General features: G+C 36.1%; 1 protein-coding gene and 1 non-coding gene across 2 annotated transcripts in view; both read left to right on the forward strand.

Moving 5' to 3' along the window:
• The window catches only part of LOC102750267 (uncharacterized), a 612,045-nt gene that overhangs the window by 223,556 nt on the left and 375,751 nt on the right, over positions 1–12,738 (forward strand). The gene's annotated exons all lie outside the window — the stretch shown is intronic.
• The window catches only part of LRRC49 (leucine rich repeat containing 49), a 154,190-nt gene that overhangs the window by 122,546 nt on the left and 18,906 nt on the right, over positions 1–12,738 (forward strand). The window contains exons 11-12 of the mRNA XM_081829717.1: positions 1,208–1,355; positions 11,975–12,058. Coding sequence (XP_081685843.1) covers positions 1,208–1,355; positions 11,975–12,058 — 232 coding nt within the window. The remainder of the gene's footprint in view (positions 1–1,207; positions 1,356–11,974; positions 12,059–12,738) is intronic.

A 12,738-nucleotide genomic window follows, 5' to 3' on the forward strand; every position in this document is an offset into this window, starting at 1 on the left:
AGCATGTGCTCTCTGAAGACACAAAAAGACATGGCAGAACCTTAAATGCATATTGCAAAGTGACAGAAGTCAGTGTGAAAAGGCTATATTCTGTATGATTCCAGCTATATGGCATTCTGGAAAAGGCAAAACTATAAAGACAGTAAAAAGATGAGTGGTTGCCAGAGATTGAGGGAGAGAGGAGGAGGGTTGAATAGGATTGTTTAGGGTCATGGAGCTATTCTGTATGATACTTATGCATTTGTCAAAACCCACAGAACTTTAAAGCACAGAGTGAACCTTAATGTATGCAAATTAAAATATTTAGGAGGTTAGAGGATTCCAGGAAGGAATGAATATAGACTATGACAAGAGAAGCTAAGTGTATTTCAACTGTATGAAACAGCCTGTTGAAAGGGGTGGCGGGAGGGGAGGTGCTGACCTAAGTAACTTTGAAATGAATGTGTAAGACTAAATGCTAAAGGAATTACACATAACGGCTATACTTCATAAAGTTGTTTCCCATGGGGATTCAGGTTGAAAATTCTGATACCACTATGCATATGTTCTAGAATGGAACAATTAAGTAAATGGATCAGAGCTGGTGAGAGATTTCTCCTTGTTGGAGTAGGAATTTACAGATAAGCAAGGGAAAGAGGCTAGAGTGATCCTTTTGATAACAGATTAGAGTTGGGGAACATCAGTGTGAACTCATGTTTAGCTTAATATAGACATAGATGTTACATATTACAGATAATATGTATACACACAGGTTAGTATGCACACATATATTTCCTTGCTTTGTCATCAGAAGACATGAAAAAAATGACACCCCAGTGGCGAAAAGTATACCTAGCCACCAGATCTTTGGTTCCAGTACCATTCTCCAATAAAAGGAACCATGACTCCTTGGAGAAATGTTTGATTCTAGGACTGGGGTAGGAAATAATATGAGTCTAGAGAATCTTACAGTGCCAGAAAGTAAGGAATGAATGAATGAATTGTAAATTATTTGTAAATAATTATAAATTAATTGTAAAAAAAATGTACAATACTACTACAAGATGTTAATAATAGGGAAAACTGAGTGCGGAGTATATGGGAACTCTGTACTATCTTAATTTTTCTGTAAATGTAAAACTATTCTAAAATAATAATGTATATTAAATAAATGAAAGTCCTATTGGAAGGTCTCACAATAATCCAGTGGTTTCTGTCTCTCCTGCAGTTTTGAAAGTGTTTGCTGCCTTGCTGACTCTTCTTCTCTCTCAGACATCACTTTTGATGGCAATCCAATAGCTCAAGAGTCATGGTACAAACACACTATCCTTCAGAATATGATGCAGCTGCGCCAGCTGGATATGAAGAGAGTCACGGTGAGAGCTCTTTTGAAGTGCTTACCATATTGTCTTTACTGTGGATTAAGAGACTGGGTGCATATTCTTTGCTTAGAAATGCTTCTTAGTTTTAATAAACTATGGATTATCATGACTATATAATTCATAATTACAATTACAAATATTTTACCACCTGTCCCTTATTCCCAATTTCATTCAGGGCTGTTAAATAACAAAAAATTCGACTGAGTAAATTTAAAAGATCTAATTGGCTTTATTAATCAATTCATAAATTGGGCAGCATCCCGTCTAGCAAGTGGAGGGGAGCTCTCAATGACTACAGAAAAAGGAAGGTTTTTAAAGGTAGAGAGGGAGTGGAAAAAGGGAAATTATTGGCAAAGGATCCATTGTTTTAGGCAAGGTCACCCTTCTAAAGGGAAGGGAAGGGGCCTATCAGTAAATTTCCTAGTCCTGACCAGGAAATTCACAGGTTGACTGGTTACAGATTACATTTCTGGGGGCGTCTAAACTACAGTTAGGTTAGGTAGTAAGTCTTGGTTTACTGGCTTGTGGCCTTAAGTGATGCCATTTTGGGTCTGTGGTTTCCTTTTTAACAGGTTTTTTTTTTTAACTAATAATTAATTAGTCATCATGATTGTTTAATCACCACAGTTGTTTTATTTAAATTAATCATCATGATTGTTTTTTATTCTGGTTAATACCCAACTAAAAATTTATCTTGGAATGGATGAGTAAGAATGGCATTAAGTTATGTAATGTAATGTTTCAGAACATGGGTGCCAAAGCCAGACTGCTTGAGTCTCAATCCTGGCTTGACCATTTTCTAGCCAAATGACCTGTGGCAATTTACTTAACCTTTCTGTATCTCATTTTCCTCAAAGTAATGGGGGGCGGGGGGGTCATAATTATGTCAGGGTTGTTGTCAAGATAAAATAAAGCCCTAAACCTTAGAACAGCATGAGGCTCATAGGAAGCATCGCATGGAGCTGTTGTGCTTGTTATTGATGCCATACCTCTCAAAATAGCTCTTTTTTATTCATTCTGTCTGCATGTTAGGTATGTTCTATACTTCGATGTTTTAATATGACTCCTGATCTAAGCAAAATGCTATATATGCACCTTTTAGGTGTACAGTGCACATTTGCATATTATAGGCTTTTAGGAGTTCTGTAATAAAGAAATTTGCCTTAATTTTCATTGCATATATCAGATTTATTTGAACATTTTACTATCTCAGATATCATCTATTAATGATCTCAGTTTGATAATCTCAGAGCTAGAAAAATATCCTAAGCCTCCACTTGTTTTGTGACTTCTAGACTCTGCTAATTTTGATGTGGATTCTGAGTGGTCAGCTAAGTTTATTCAATTGCCAATTGACTCATTGCCTATAGCCATTTTCACAATGTGTGCATTTTACATTTCTGTCTCAGCAATATCATGGACATCTCAGGTGACCAGCAGATAGTTACAAGTGTTGATGAATTCGTTAATGCCAGGGGTCTTCTGGGGGCTCTGCCTCTTTTTGTTCCAGCATGGAGATACAGTTCTGTGTCCTCAGCTTGTTCAAATCTATCCTGTAAACACGGTTTCATACTTTCACCCTTATCTCCATGTGTTTCTTTTTTTTCCCAAAGATTTTATTTATTTATTTGTCAGAGAGAGAGAGCACAAGCAGGGGGAGCGGCAGGCAGAGGGAAAGGCAGACTCCCCACTGAGCAGGGAGCCCCATGCGGGGCTTGGTCCCAGGACCCTGGAATCATGACCTGAACCAAAGACAGACACTTAACTGACTGAGCCACCCACACGTCCCTCCATGTGTTTCTTAATTAAGCATCTTTGGTACTTAACAATTACTCTTCCTGGTGAGGTTGAAATGGATGGGGTAAGAAATGAAGCTAACTCATTTATATAAATTAGTACTTAATTATATATTATGTTTCTCACAGTGAACTTATATGTCAGTCTTGCCTACCCAGCTGATGTATACAATCCTTAAGGTCAGAAGCCATTCTTCTTCCTTGCCTGATATATATACAGATATCCTATACATGTTTATTTCCTTTCCTTCCCTGTCTCACATAGTGCTGAGAATGTAGTAATGTTCATTAAAGTCTTAATTGAGTGAAGTTTATCTACTTTCATGCCTGAAATAAAGGAGAATGATGCTATATATAATCATTGTCTTTGTACATTCCATGAGTGTTTGCCTGGTGAGAAATGAGAGAAAATCACCTGCGATGGGAGCAGGGCCAGCTGTTCTGCTAAACACAGAGCGGGATTGTACATCTGCTTCTTCACAGTTTAATTTGAGAAATTTAAAAAAAAATTCATGTCTTACTAAAAGCTTTACTTGAGGTATAATGGGCATAAAATTAATTGCACATGTTAACTGTACAAGTTGATAAATTTCAACATGTATATCACCTGTGAAACATCACCATAGTCAAGCTTTTTCATAATCCACTACCCAAAAAAGTTTCCTCATGCTCCTTTGTTATCCCTCCTTTCCACCCCTCCCCACCCAACCTCCATGCCCAGGCAACCACTGATTTACTCTTTGTCATTATAGGTTCAAAATTTCCATTTTCTAGAATTAATGGAAACAATTTCAGAGTTACAGAACAGTTGTAAGTACAGTAGCAAAACCTTTTTTTTCTTGAACTATTTGAGGGTAAACTGCTGATTAGATTACCTAACAATCCTGAACACTTTAGTGTGTGTGTTCTGCAAGCAAAGACATTCTCCTATATAAACACAACATAACCAACAAAATTAGGAAGTAAACACTGAATAATTACTAGTGTCTAATTCTCACACCACTCTCAAATTTTACCAATTATGTCAATAATTTCTGTGTAGCTAAACAGTCCGGTTTGGAATTATATATTACATATGGTGCATTTGGTTGTCAGGTCTCCCTCATCACTATTTTTCAGGAACAGTTTCTCAAGTCTTGACTCTAACATTTATGAAGATTACAGGGCAGTTTCTGGAAGGACCCTCAATTCAGGCTTTTTGATGTTTCCTCACGATCAATTTTTATAGACTTTTGCATAAATATCACAGAAATGATTTTGATTTTTCTCATTTCATCCTATCAAGTGGTACGGTATTCTATTTATCCCTTTATTGATGTTGGCCACCATAATTAAGATGATGTCTGCCAGCCTTCTCCATGTGAAGTTATTCTCTTTCCCTTTGTAATCCCATTCCTCATAAAAATTTTGGTTTATTCATTTATTCATATCAGTATGGACTCATAGTATTTAGTCTTACCTTTTATTTATGACTTTTTAGTAACTTTACTGTTGAAACAGCATACCTTTTTTCTCAGTAGGCTTTTTTTTAAAAGACTTTATTTATTTACTTACTTAAGAGAGAGAGATTGAGAGTGTACTTGAGAAGTAGTGTAATGTCCTACAGTTATACAGATTTCATTGGTAAGCAATTGTGGTTCTTTAAGAATGGTAGGTATATTTTTTTCTTTGAATGTACGTGTATCATTATTTTTTCAAATGGCTACTAAGTTGCTAGAACATGAACACTTAATAAGTTGTTTACTAACTACTGAGTAAACAGAGCTCTTAACACATTTCTTTTGACTTAGAAGCACCATGAAAAAATTCCTGAGCATTCTTAGGCACGTTGAACTGAAAAGTTCCTATAGTAGGATCTATATTAGACATTAGAGCTGACAAGATCAGAATCATAATTCATTCATGCCCTCAAGTTACTCACTGTCTAGTGCAGACAGGTTATCATGCAAAATGCCAAGCTAGAGAAGATCAATTGATAGATATGTATATTTTTGTATATACGCTCACACACATGTGAGCATGTACATAGGCACAGCACAGCAACACTGAAGGGTAAAGGGGTGCCTGGGGGGCTCAGTCAGTCAAGCGTCTGCCTTCGGCTCAGGTCATGATCCCGGGGTCCTGGGATCGAGCCCCGCGTCGGGCTCCCTGCTCACTGGGGAGCCTGCTTCTCCCTCTCCTCCCCACTCGTGTGCTTTCTCTCGCTATCCCTGTCTCTCTCTCAAATAAATAAATAAAAATATTTTTTAAAAAATTGAAGGGTAAAGCACCCCTACGTCTACCAGAGAAATAGGAAAAGTTCCAAAGGAGAAAATACTTGACTGGGGCTTGAAGAGTGGTTCAAAAGAAGGAAGATATATCTGTGGAGAGTGTTCCAGGGAGAATGAAGGCATGCAAAATGCAGAGAGAGGTAAGGAAGGGAATATAGCAACTGATAGCAGTTCAACATGGCTGAGCACTGAGTATACATGGAGGAGAGTAGCAGGACAAAGGGTGTCTGACAGGCAAGGCCTAGGCCATGAAGGGCATTTTGTCATAATGAAGAGTTTCGCTTTTGTCTTGGGCATAATAGGAAGCCCTAAGAGTTTAAGGTGGTTAAATTATATTTGCCTATTAAAAAAATTGCCTATCTCGGTAGCAGCCCAGGGGTTGAATTGGGGAGGATAAGATGGGCGAGATGAGAAGCAGGGAGATAAGTTAGAGTGAGAGCTTCGGTGGGGAGGGTGGGCGCTGATCTGGAGGAATGGCAAAAGATAATATGAGGCCAAGAGAGAATAGAAGTCGATGGCCTCAGTTCCTGTTTTGCTTTTGTTATCTCTGTTAAGAATGGCTTTTAGTCTGTAAAGAGTAGAAATAAATATTAAGATGAGGAAAGTGAAGCCTAGGATAGGTGAACAAAGTTTGATCTAGAGCAGGGGTTGGCAAACTTTATCTGTAGAGGGTCTGATAGTAAATATTTTAGGCTTTGGGGGCCATACGGTCTCTATTGAAAACTACTGAACTCACTGTAGTGTGAAAGAAGGCATAGACACTACATAAATGAATGCGCATGGCTCTGTTCCAATAAAACTTTATTTACAAAAATAGGTGACAGACTGGATTTGGCCTGTGGACTGGAGTTTGCCAGTCTTTGATCTACAGCACTGAATAAACGTAGTGAATAAATGGCTAGACCTTTGAAAGTTTTATCGGAGAAGCAGTGTAGAATAGTAGAGTACCTGCAAGGTAAGATGAACTAATCTGTCTTTTTATCATAGAAGGAAAGAATATAAATTTCACAAATCATGACAGTGAACTTGATGCCGAGTATGAAGGAACTCGAAATTGGATTATTAGATGAGTTGTGAGTACTAAGGGGATTGGTCACTAGGAGGCAGCATTAGTTCACTAAAAACAATTCATCCCTGACAAAATTAATTTTCTATTTTAGCTTTTGTAAATAAGCCCTCTCAGAGGAGTGTTAGAGATAGTGTTTGGGTATTTAAGCAAAGCTTTTGACAAAGTCTTTTACGATACTGCTCTGAGTAAGATGTATGACAACATAGTGAAGTGAATTTGTGATTCGAGCGTTCCTATGGCACAGGAAGTATGGATTAATGCCAGCCTGTAGAAAAATCTGTACTGGCGTGCCTTGAGGCTTTTTCCTTGGGACCCTTTGATTCAAGATTTTTGTTAATGACTGAATGAGAATATTTCTGTTATTCTGATAAAGTATGTGATTGACAGGAACTGGAGAACTTGGAGATGCTGATATACTGGTTAATCAAAACAGAATCCCAAAGTAGCTCAATAATCTACAGCAAGGTTTGGCAAACTGTAGCCTGTGGGCCAAATCCATCCTGCAGACTGTTTTTGAACAAGAGAAGAATGGTTTATATATTTTTAAAGCATTGTATTAAGAAAGTAAAGAAAAGAAAAACAACATGTGATAGAGATCTTTTGTGACTCATGAAGCCCAAATATTTACTATCTGGCCCTTTACAGAAAAAATTTGCTGACCTCTAGTGTAGAAGAACAAGCAGAATTTAGCAAGATAAAAATAGATACATTGAAAATCCTGAACTTGACTCCATGACAACAAACAATTCTCAGCACAAATGCAGATTTATGTGAGATGGGACTTAGCAAATTAAGTTCAGACTGAGTTAATTGTGAGATGTGATTATTAGAAGTTATATGGTTTAAAAGAATATCATTTATCAAAATAGAGAATTCAGAAAAATAGACACAGTAGTCACCATTTTTTTCTTCGATGGTCAGATTACACCTGGACTGTTAGTGTTAGAGGGGTGACAACAAACTAGAATATTTCCAGAGAACCTGGCACAATTCGTTGACAGAGGAGAAGACATAAGGAAGATATTACAGTGGTCTTCACATATCTTCACAACTGTCCATAAAAAAAAGAGAATAGACAGTGTATAGACAATTGTAGAATAGAGAATAGACATTGTATAGACAATTCTAGGATGGGCAGGATTTTTTCCTTTTAATTTCTAAGGCAGTATTTTGCTAACACAGACACTATTCTCAGAATTCTGAAATAGACACAGTTTCACAATTTATAAAGTTTTCACTTCAGACGCACATTCAGTTGGCTTAATATGACCTTGTTTACAATTTGCCCTCTAAAAATTGGAGCAGTCTGAGACAGAAGTGAGTTTTCTGTTGTGGCAGCCGTTACTAATGCTTACTGATACATTTTGATCCTCCTCTTTTGGGCAGGTGGGACGATTATATTTCCCTTCCCCTTTGAACTTAAGTGTAGTTGTGCAACTTGCTTTGGCCCTTGAAATGTGAGCAGAAGTAATGTATGTAATTTTCAGGCAGAAGCGTTTAAAACCCAATGTGTGGCGCACTGGGTGTTATACGCAAACAATGAATCATGGAACACTACATCAAAAACTAATGATGTAATGTATGGTGATTAACATAACATGATAAAATAAAATTAAAAAAAACGCAATGTGTGATTTTCACTACTTTTCTCCTGTGTGATGGCCATTGTGGGAGCATGTATTGAGTTGAAAATGCCATCGGATCACAGCACCTGGGAATACTTAGGCACTACAAGGAGGACGGTTGCAGGGTTCTTTGCATGATCAAGAAGTAAACTTTTGTCGTAAGCCAATGTAAATTTTGAAGTTGTTATGGTATCATAACCTAGCTTGTTCTGGCTTTTCCCCCACCTAGTATTTAACGGCTTAATATCCCCGGGCCAAGAGAAGTCAGGTGATATGGCTTCCATCCTTCACTCTGACATTAACTAGGACCTAGAAAGATCAGTTTTCTCTGTTATTAAAAAAAAGATCATTTGAATGAAAGATACGAACTGTCTCTTCTAGACAAAAACTCCGATTTTAAAGTCTGTTTTAATATTTGTTGTAGTCAAGGAAAACAATGTCTTTTATAACTATCTTAAAGTATATGGTTAAAAACCCACATTGCCATTTTTTTTTTAATTCCACATAATAAATTACTGTGTACATTAGGACTACTATTATTTATTTGGAGCAAAACTTTTTCTTGTATAAAATATGCATTGTTTTAGAGCCTTAATAGTCTGCTAACAGAGTATAATCTAAGTTATCAAACACTTATTAAATCACTGTACTTATTAATTACTTTGAAATCATTTCTACATTTTATCTTCATAACAGACTGAAGTAAGGAAAAAAGATTTTTTGGTCCTAGATAGATCCTTTTGCTTTGCTATATAAAGGATATGGCTTTTATCCCAGAAATTGAACTATTATCATGAAGATGCCAGAAGTTTACAGTTTTTTTTCCTTCTTACCAACAGATTTATAGCTTATCTTTACAATTAGAGGTTTAATTTTTGTTTCCAAGTTTAGTTACTCTATAATTATTTGGGTTGAAATATAGTCATTAGATGTATAAATTCCTTAAAACACTCAATATTTGAGTTGATTTGGCATGTATCCAATTTTCTTAGGTTTAGCCTTCCTTTTAAAGTCCTACTGCCTTTAATAGAAGCTCAAATTCTTTTTGAAAATCTGATGAAATCATCCTTTAAGTATGTGTAGGACGTGATCCATACAGTTTCCAGTACTGTTTGAAATTGGCTCTTTGAATAACTAATCTGTTTCTAGTTCACATTTTATAGATGAGTCAACAATTGAACATCAATATATTTTGCTCTTTTAAAAAGTTTGTTCTGAAATAGGGTATACTTAATGGGTACCAAATCAGTACTTACTGAACAAAAGAGTTTAATATAGTTGTTAGTCCAGCTATGTTGTGAAGCTAGGAATCAAGCTTCTGAATGTCTTGAGTTCACCTCAGAAGCTCTGCTTAGCCTTTGAACACCAAGAATAACTATTTTCCATATCGTAAAAGATTTTAAATTCACAGGTCACATTCAATATCCATTCCCTTTAAAACAATTAAATCATATAGCAGATTACTATTGAGTTTTAACCTTACCTTTTTTATCTTCCTAAAATTAATAAAATACATTTAAACATGTCCTTATTATAAAAATACAAATTCCATTTCTCACAAGCTATGTCTTCTGGTCCTGATCTGGCTTTGTCACTAGCTGTATGACCTTGTATAAATTATTAACCTTCTCAGAGTATTCATTACCTTGTTTCTAAAATTAGAGTCTTCCAGTGGATGCATCTCTAGTTTTCTTTTTAACTTTGTGGTAATTTCTCTTTGTGCACTTTTATGTCCTTCTTTAGTCTAGGTCTTTTCTTTGTATTCAGAAGCATTTATAATGGCTCACCCCCTTGAGTACATTTTCACGGCCTCTTTGTCCTTCCTTAATTCTAACATGATATATATATACTGGTCAGGGTAGGCTAGATGATGCTGTAGAAACAACTTCTCTGACCTCAGTGGATTAAGGCAACAAAGTTTATTTCATGTTCATACTGCCTGTCTGCAGTATGTATGTATATATGTGGTCTGGAAACTTTGCTCTGTGTTGTCTTCATTCCAGAACCAAGGCCTACAAAGTACCCACAATGTGGAGCTTTGCAGGTTCTATAGCAGAGGTGAGAGAGAGAACAGCTATCCCATACATTGTCTTTGAAAGCTTCCTCCCGAATAAACTTCCTCCAGAAATAAACACATGTCACTTTTGTTCATCTGACATTGGTCAAAGAAAGTCACATGACAGGACCTAACTGATAAGGGGCAAGAATTGCTATCTTACAATATTGCCTGGATGTGGGAAGACACAGGAATATTGTCATAACAATAACAATAACAGCTGTTATGACTATCTGTCATGTTTTAAATCAAATGCTGACTTCTGGTAGGGATGGAAATCAGTACCACACTTATGGAGGGCAATTTGTAAACATATCAGAAGTCCTAGAAATATGTCTTCCATTTGATTTAGTGGTTCCAGTTTTAGGAAATTGTTGAACAGATATATGAAGATGTATATTTAATAATCAATTCTTCAAATATATATTTATTAACTATCTACGATGTGCCAGGAGCTGACATGGTCCATACCTTCAAAGACATATTGGGGTAGGAGAGGGGAGAGAGAGTAGCAGAGATTAAAATGGAACAGGTTAAGTGCTATAGTGGGGAGTATAGGGTGCTATGAAAGCATATGGGAAAATTTCTTCTGACCTGTTTTTCCATTACCTGATTCTCTCTTCAGCTGTGTACAGTATGCTCTTCAGCTCCCCTCCATTGGATTTTTCATTTCAGTTTGTATAATTTTTCATTTCTGTAAGAGTTCTCCTTCAAATGTGCTAAATTACTTTTTATGATTTCCTATCTCTGAAGATATATTCAAGCTCGTCTTTTAGGAAGGAATTGTTTTTCTCAAATTGTGACATCATTTTGAATACCTACAAATCTTTTGATACTAAAATTTTAAATTACATGTTTATAGTTTACTAAAATTTCACAATCTTTAGGGGAAAAAACATGATCCACACTGTGTATACAGATTGTAACTTGAAAAAATGTGTTTATTGGGCACCTGGGTGGCTCAGTTGGTTAGGCGACTGCCTTCGGCTCAGGTCATGGTCCCAGAGTCCTGGGATCGAGTCCCACATCGGGCTCCCGGCTCAGCAGGGAGGCTGCTTCTCCCTCTGACCCTCTCCCCTCTCATGCTGTTTCTCTCTCTCTCTCTCAAATAAATAAATAAATAAAATCTTAAAAAAAAAAGAAAAAATGTGTTTATAGTTAATACTGTAAGGTGATACAGAAATGATATGAGTCGGTATGTTGGAATTATGGCTGATTTTTAAAATTTTTTTTAAACTCTAATGTTATTTTATGGTTTTTAGAATTTAAGAAATTAGACTGACCAAATCAACTTAAAGATAATGTAAAAGTAATAATATTAATGGTGAATAATTTATTAATATCAATGGAGAGTTTTAAAAGGCTTTCATACTTGTTTTAGTATTTAAAAAGCTCTGGTTTGCATCCATAGGTCAAATAAAAGTTGTGAGAAATATAATTCTTGTCATTTTTATCATTATAGTAGAAAGTTTTTAAGTCTTATATGTGAAACTGTAGTACATGGCATACAAAGAAAAACTATGTAAACCTGCTTCCCTCTTGCTTCTTGCTCTTCTCATTCTATTTTCTTTCTTGTATTAGCTGGGTTCATCTCACATCAAGAGTTGGGAGTAAAGTTAAGAGCACACAGTTCTTGAGAATTGGGAAGAAAAAAGAAGAGGAAAAGACTAACTTTCTAGGAAGGCATATTAGCAAGTAGTAGGCTTCTCACAAAGAAAACTAGATTTGTAGAACCAAAGAAATCACATAGAAGAGGTTAAATACTTAATAATACTTGTAAACGTTTTTTGCTTTTAGGAAGAAGAAAGGCGTATGGCATCTGTTGTAGCCAAAAAGGAAGAAGAGAAGAAACGGGAAAGTTATAAACAGTCCTTGCTTAAGGTACTTTCCCTAATGTCTGCATGCATGTGTGTGCGCACACTCCCACTGCACTGAAACTCGCTAGCTAGTCAGCTGGAAAAGCAGTTTCCCAACTTTGTAAAGTTTTCATTCCTATTGGTAGAATTTTTTTTATAAATAAATACCCTTATAATTTTCATAAGTTACCTATAAATAATCCTGTACTTGTGAAATGCAACAATAATGTACATTATAAAACACATGCGAAAGCTACAGATTTTAAAAGGATAGGATAAAAAATAAATAGAACACAGTTACATTTTTTTTTTTCCACACCAGTGCATCACCTTGTGGATCCTTGTGCCATGTGCACTTCATTTTGGAAACCACTGTAATCGACCATCATCTTTACTGAGATATTTTAATGAGCTCTGATGCATGGGTTTCTTTCTTTTTTTTTTTTTTTTCATAATTATATAATTATTTTAATTAACTTTATTTTCTTTTTTTTTTGTAAAAGGTCTATCTTTTTTTTTTATTCTTATGTTAATCCCCATACATTACATCATTAGTTCTAGATGAAGTGTTCCATGATTCATTGTTCGTGCATAACACCCAGTGCTCCATGCAGAACGTGCCCTCCTCAATACCCACCACCAGGCCAACCCATCCTCCCACCCCCCTCCCCTCTAGAACCCTCAGTTTGTTTTTCAGAGTCCATC

This window comes from Leptonychotes weddellii, chromosome 9, assembly GCF_054177405.1.
Source record: "Leptonychotes weddellii isolate Sample4059 chromosome 9, ASM5417740v2, whole genome shotgun sequence".
NCBI classification, from domain to species: Eukaryota; Metazoa; Chordata; class Mammalia; order Carnivora; family Phocidae; genus Leptonychotes; species Leptonychotes weddellii.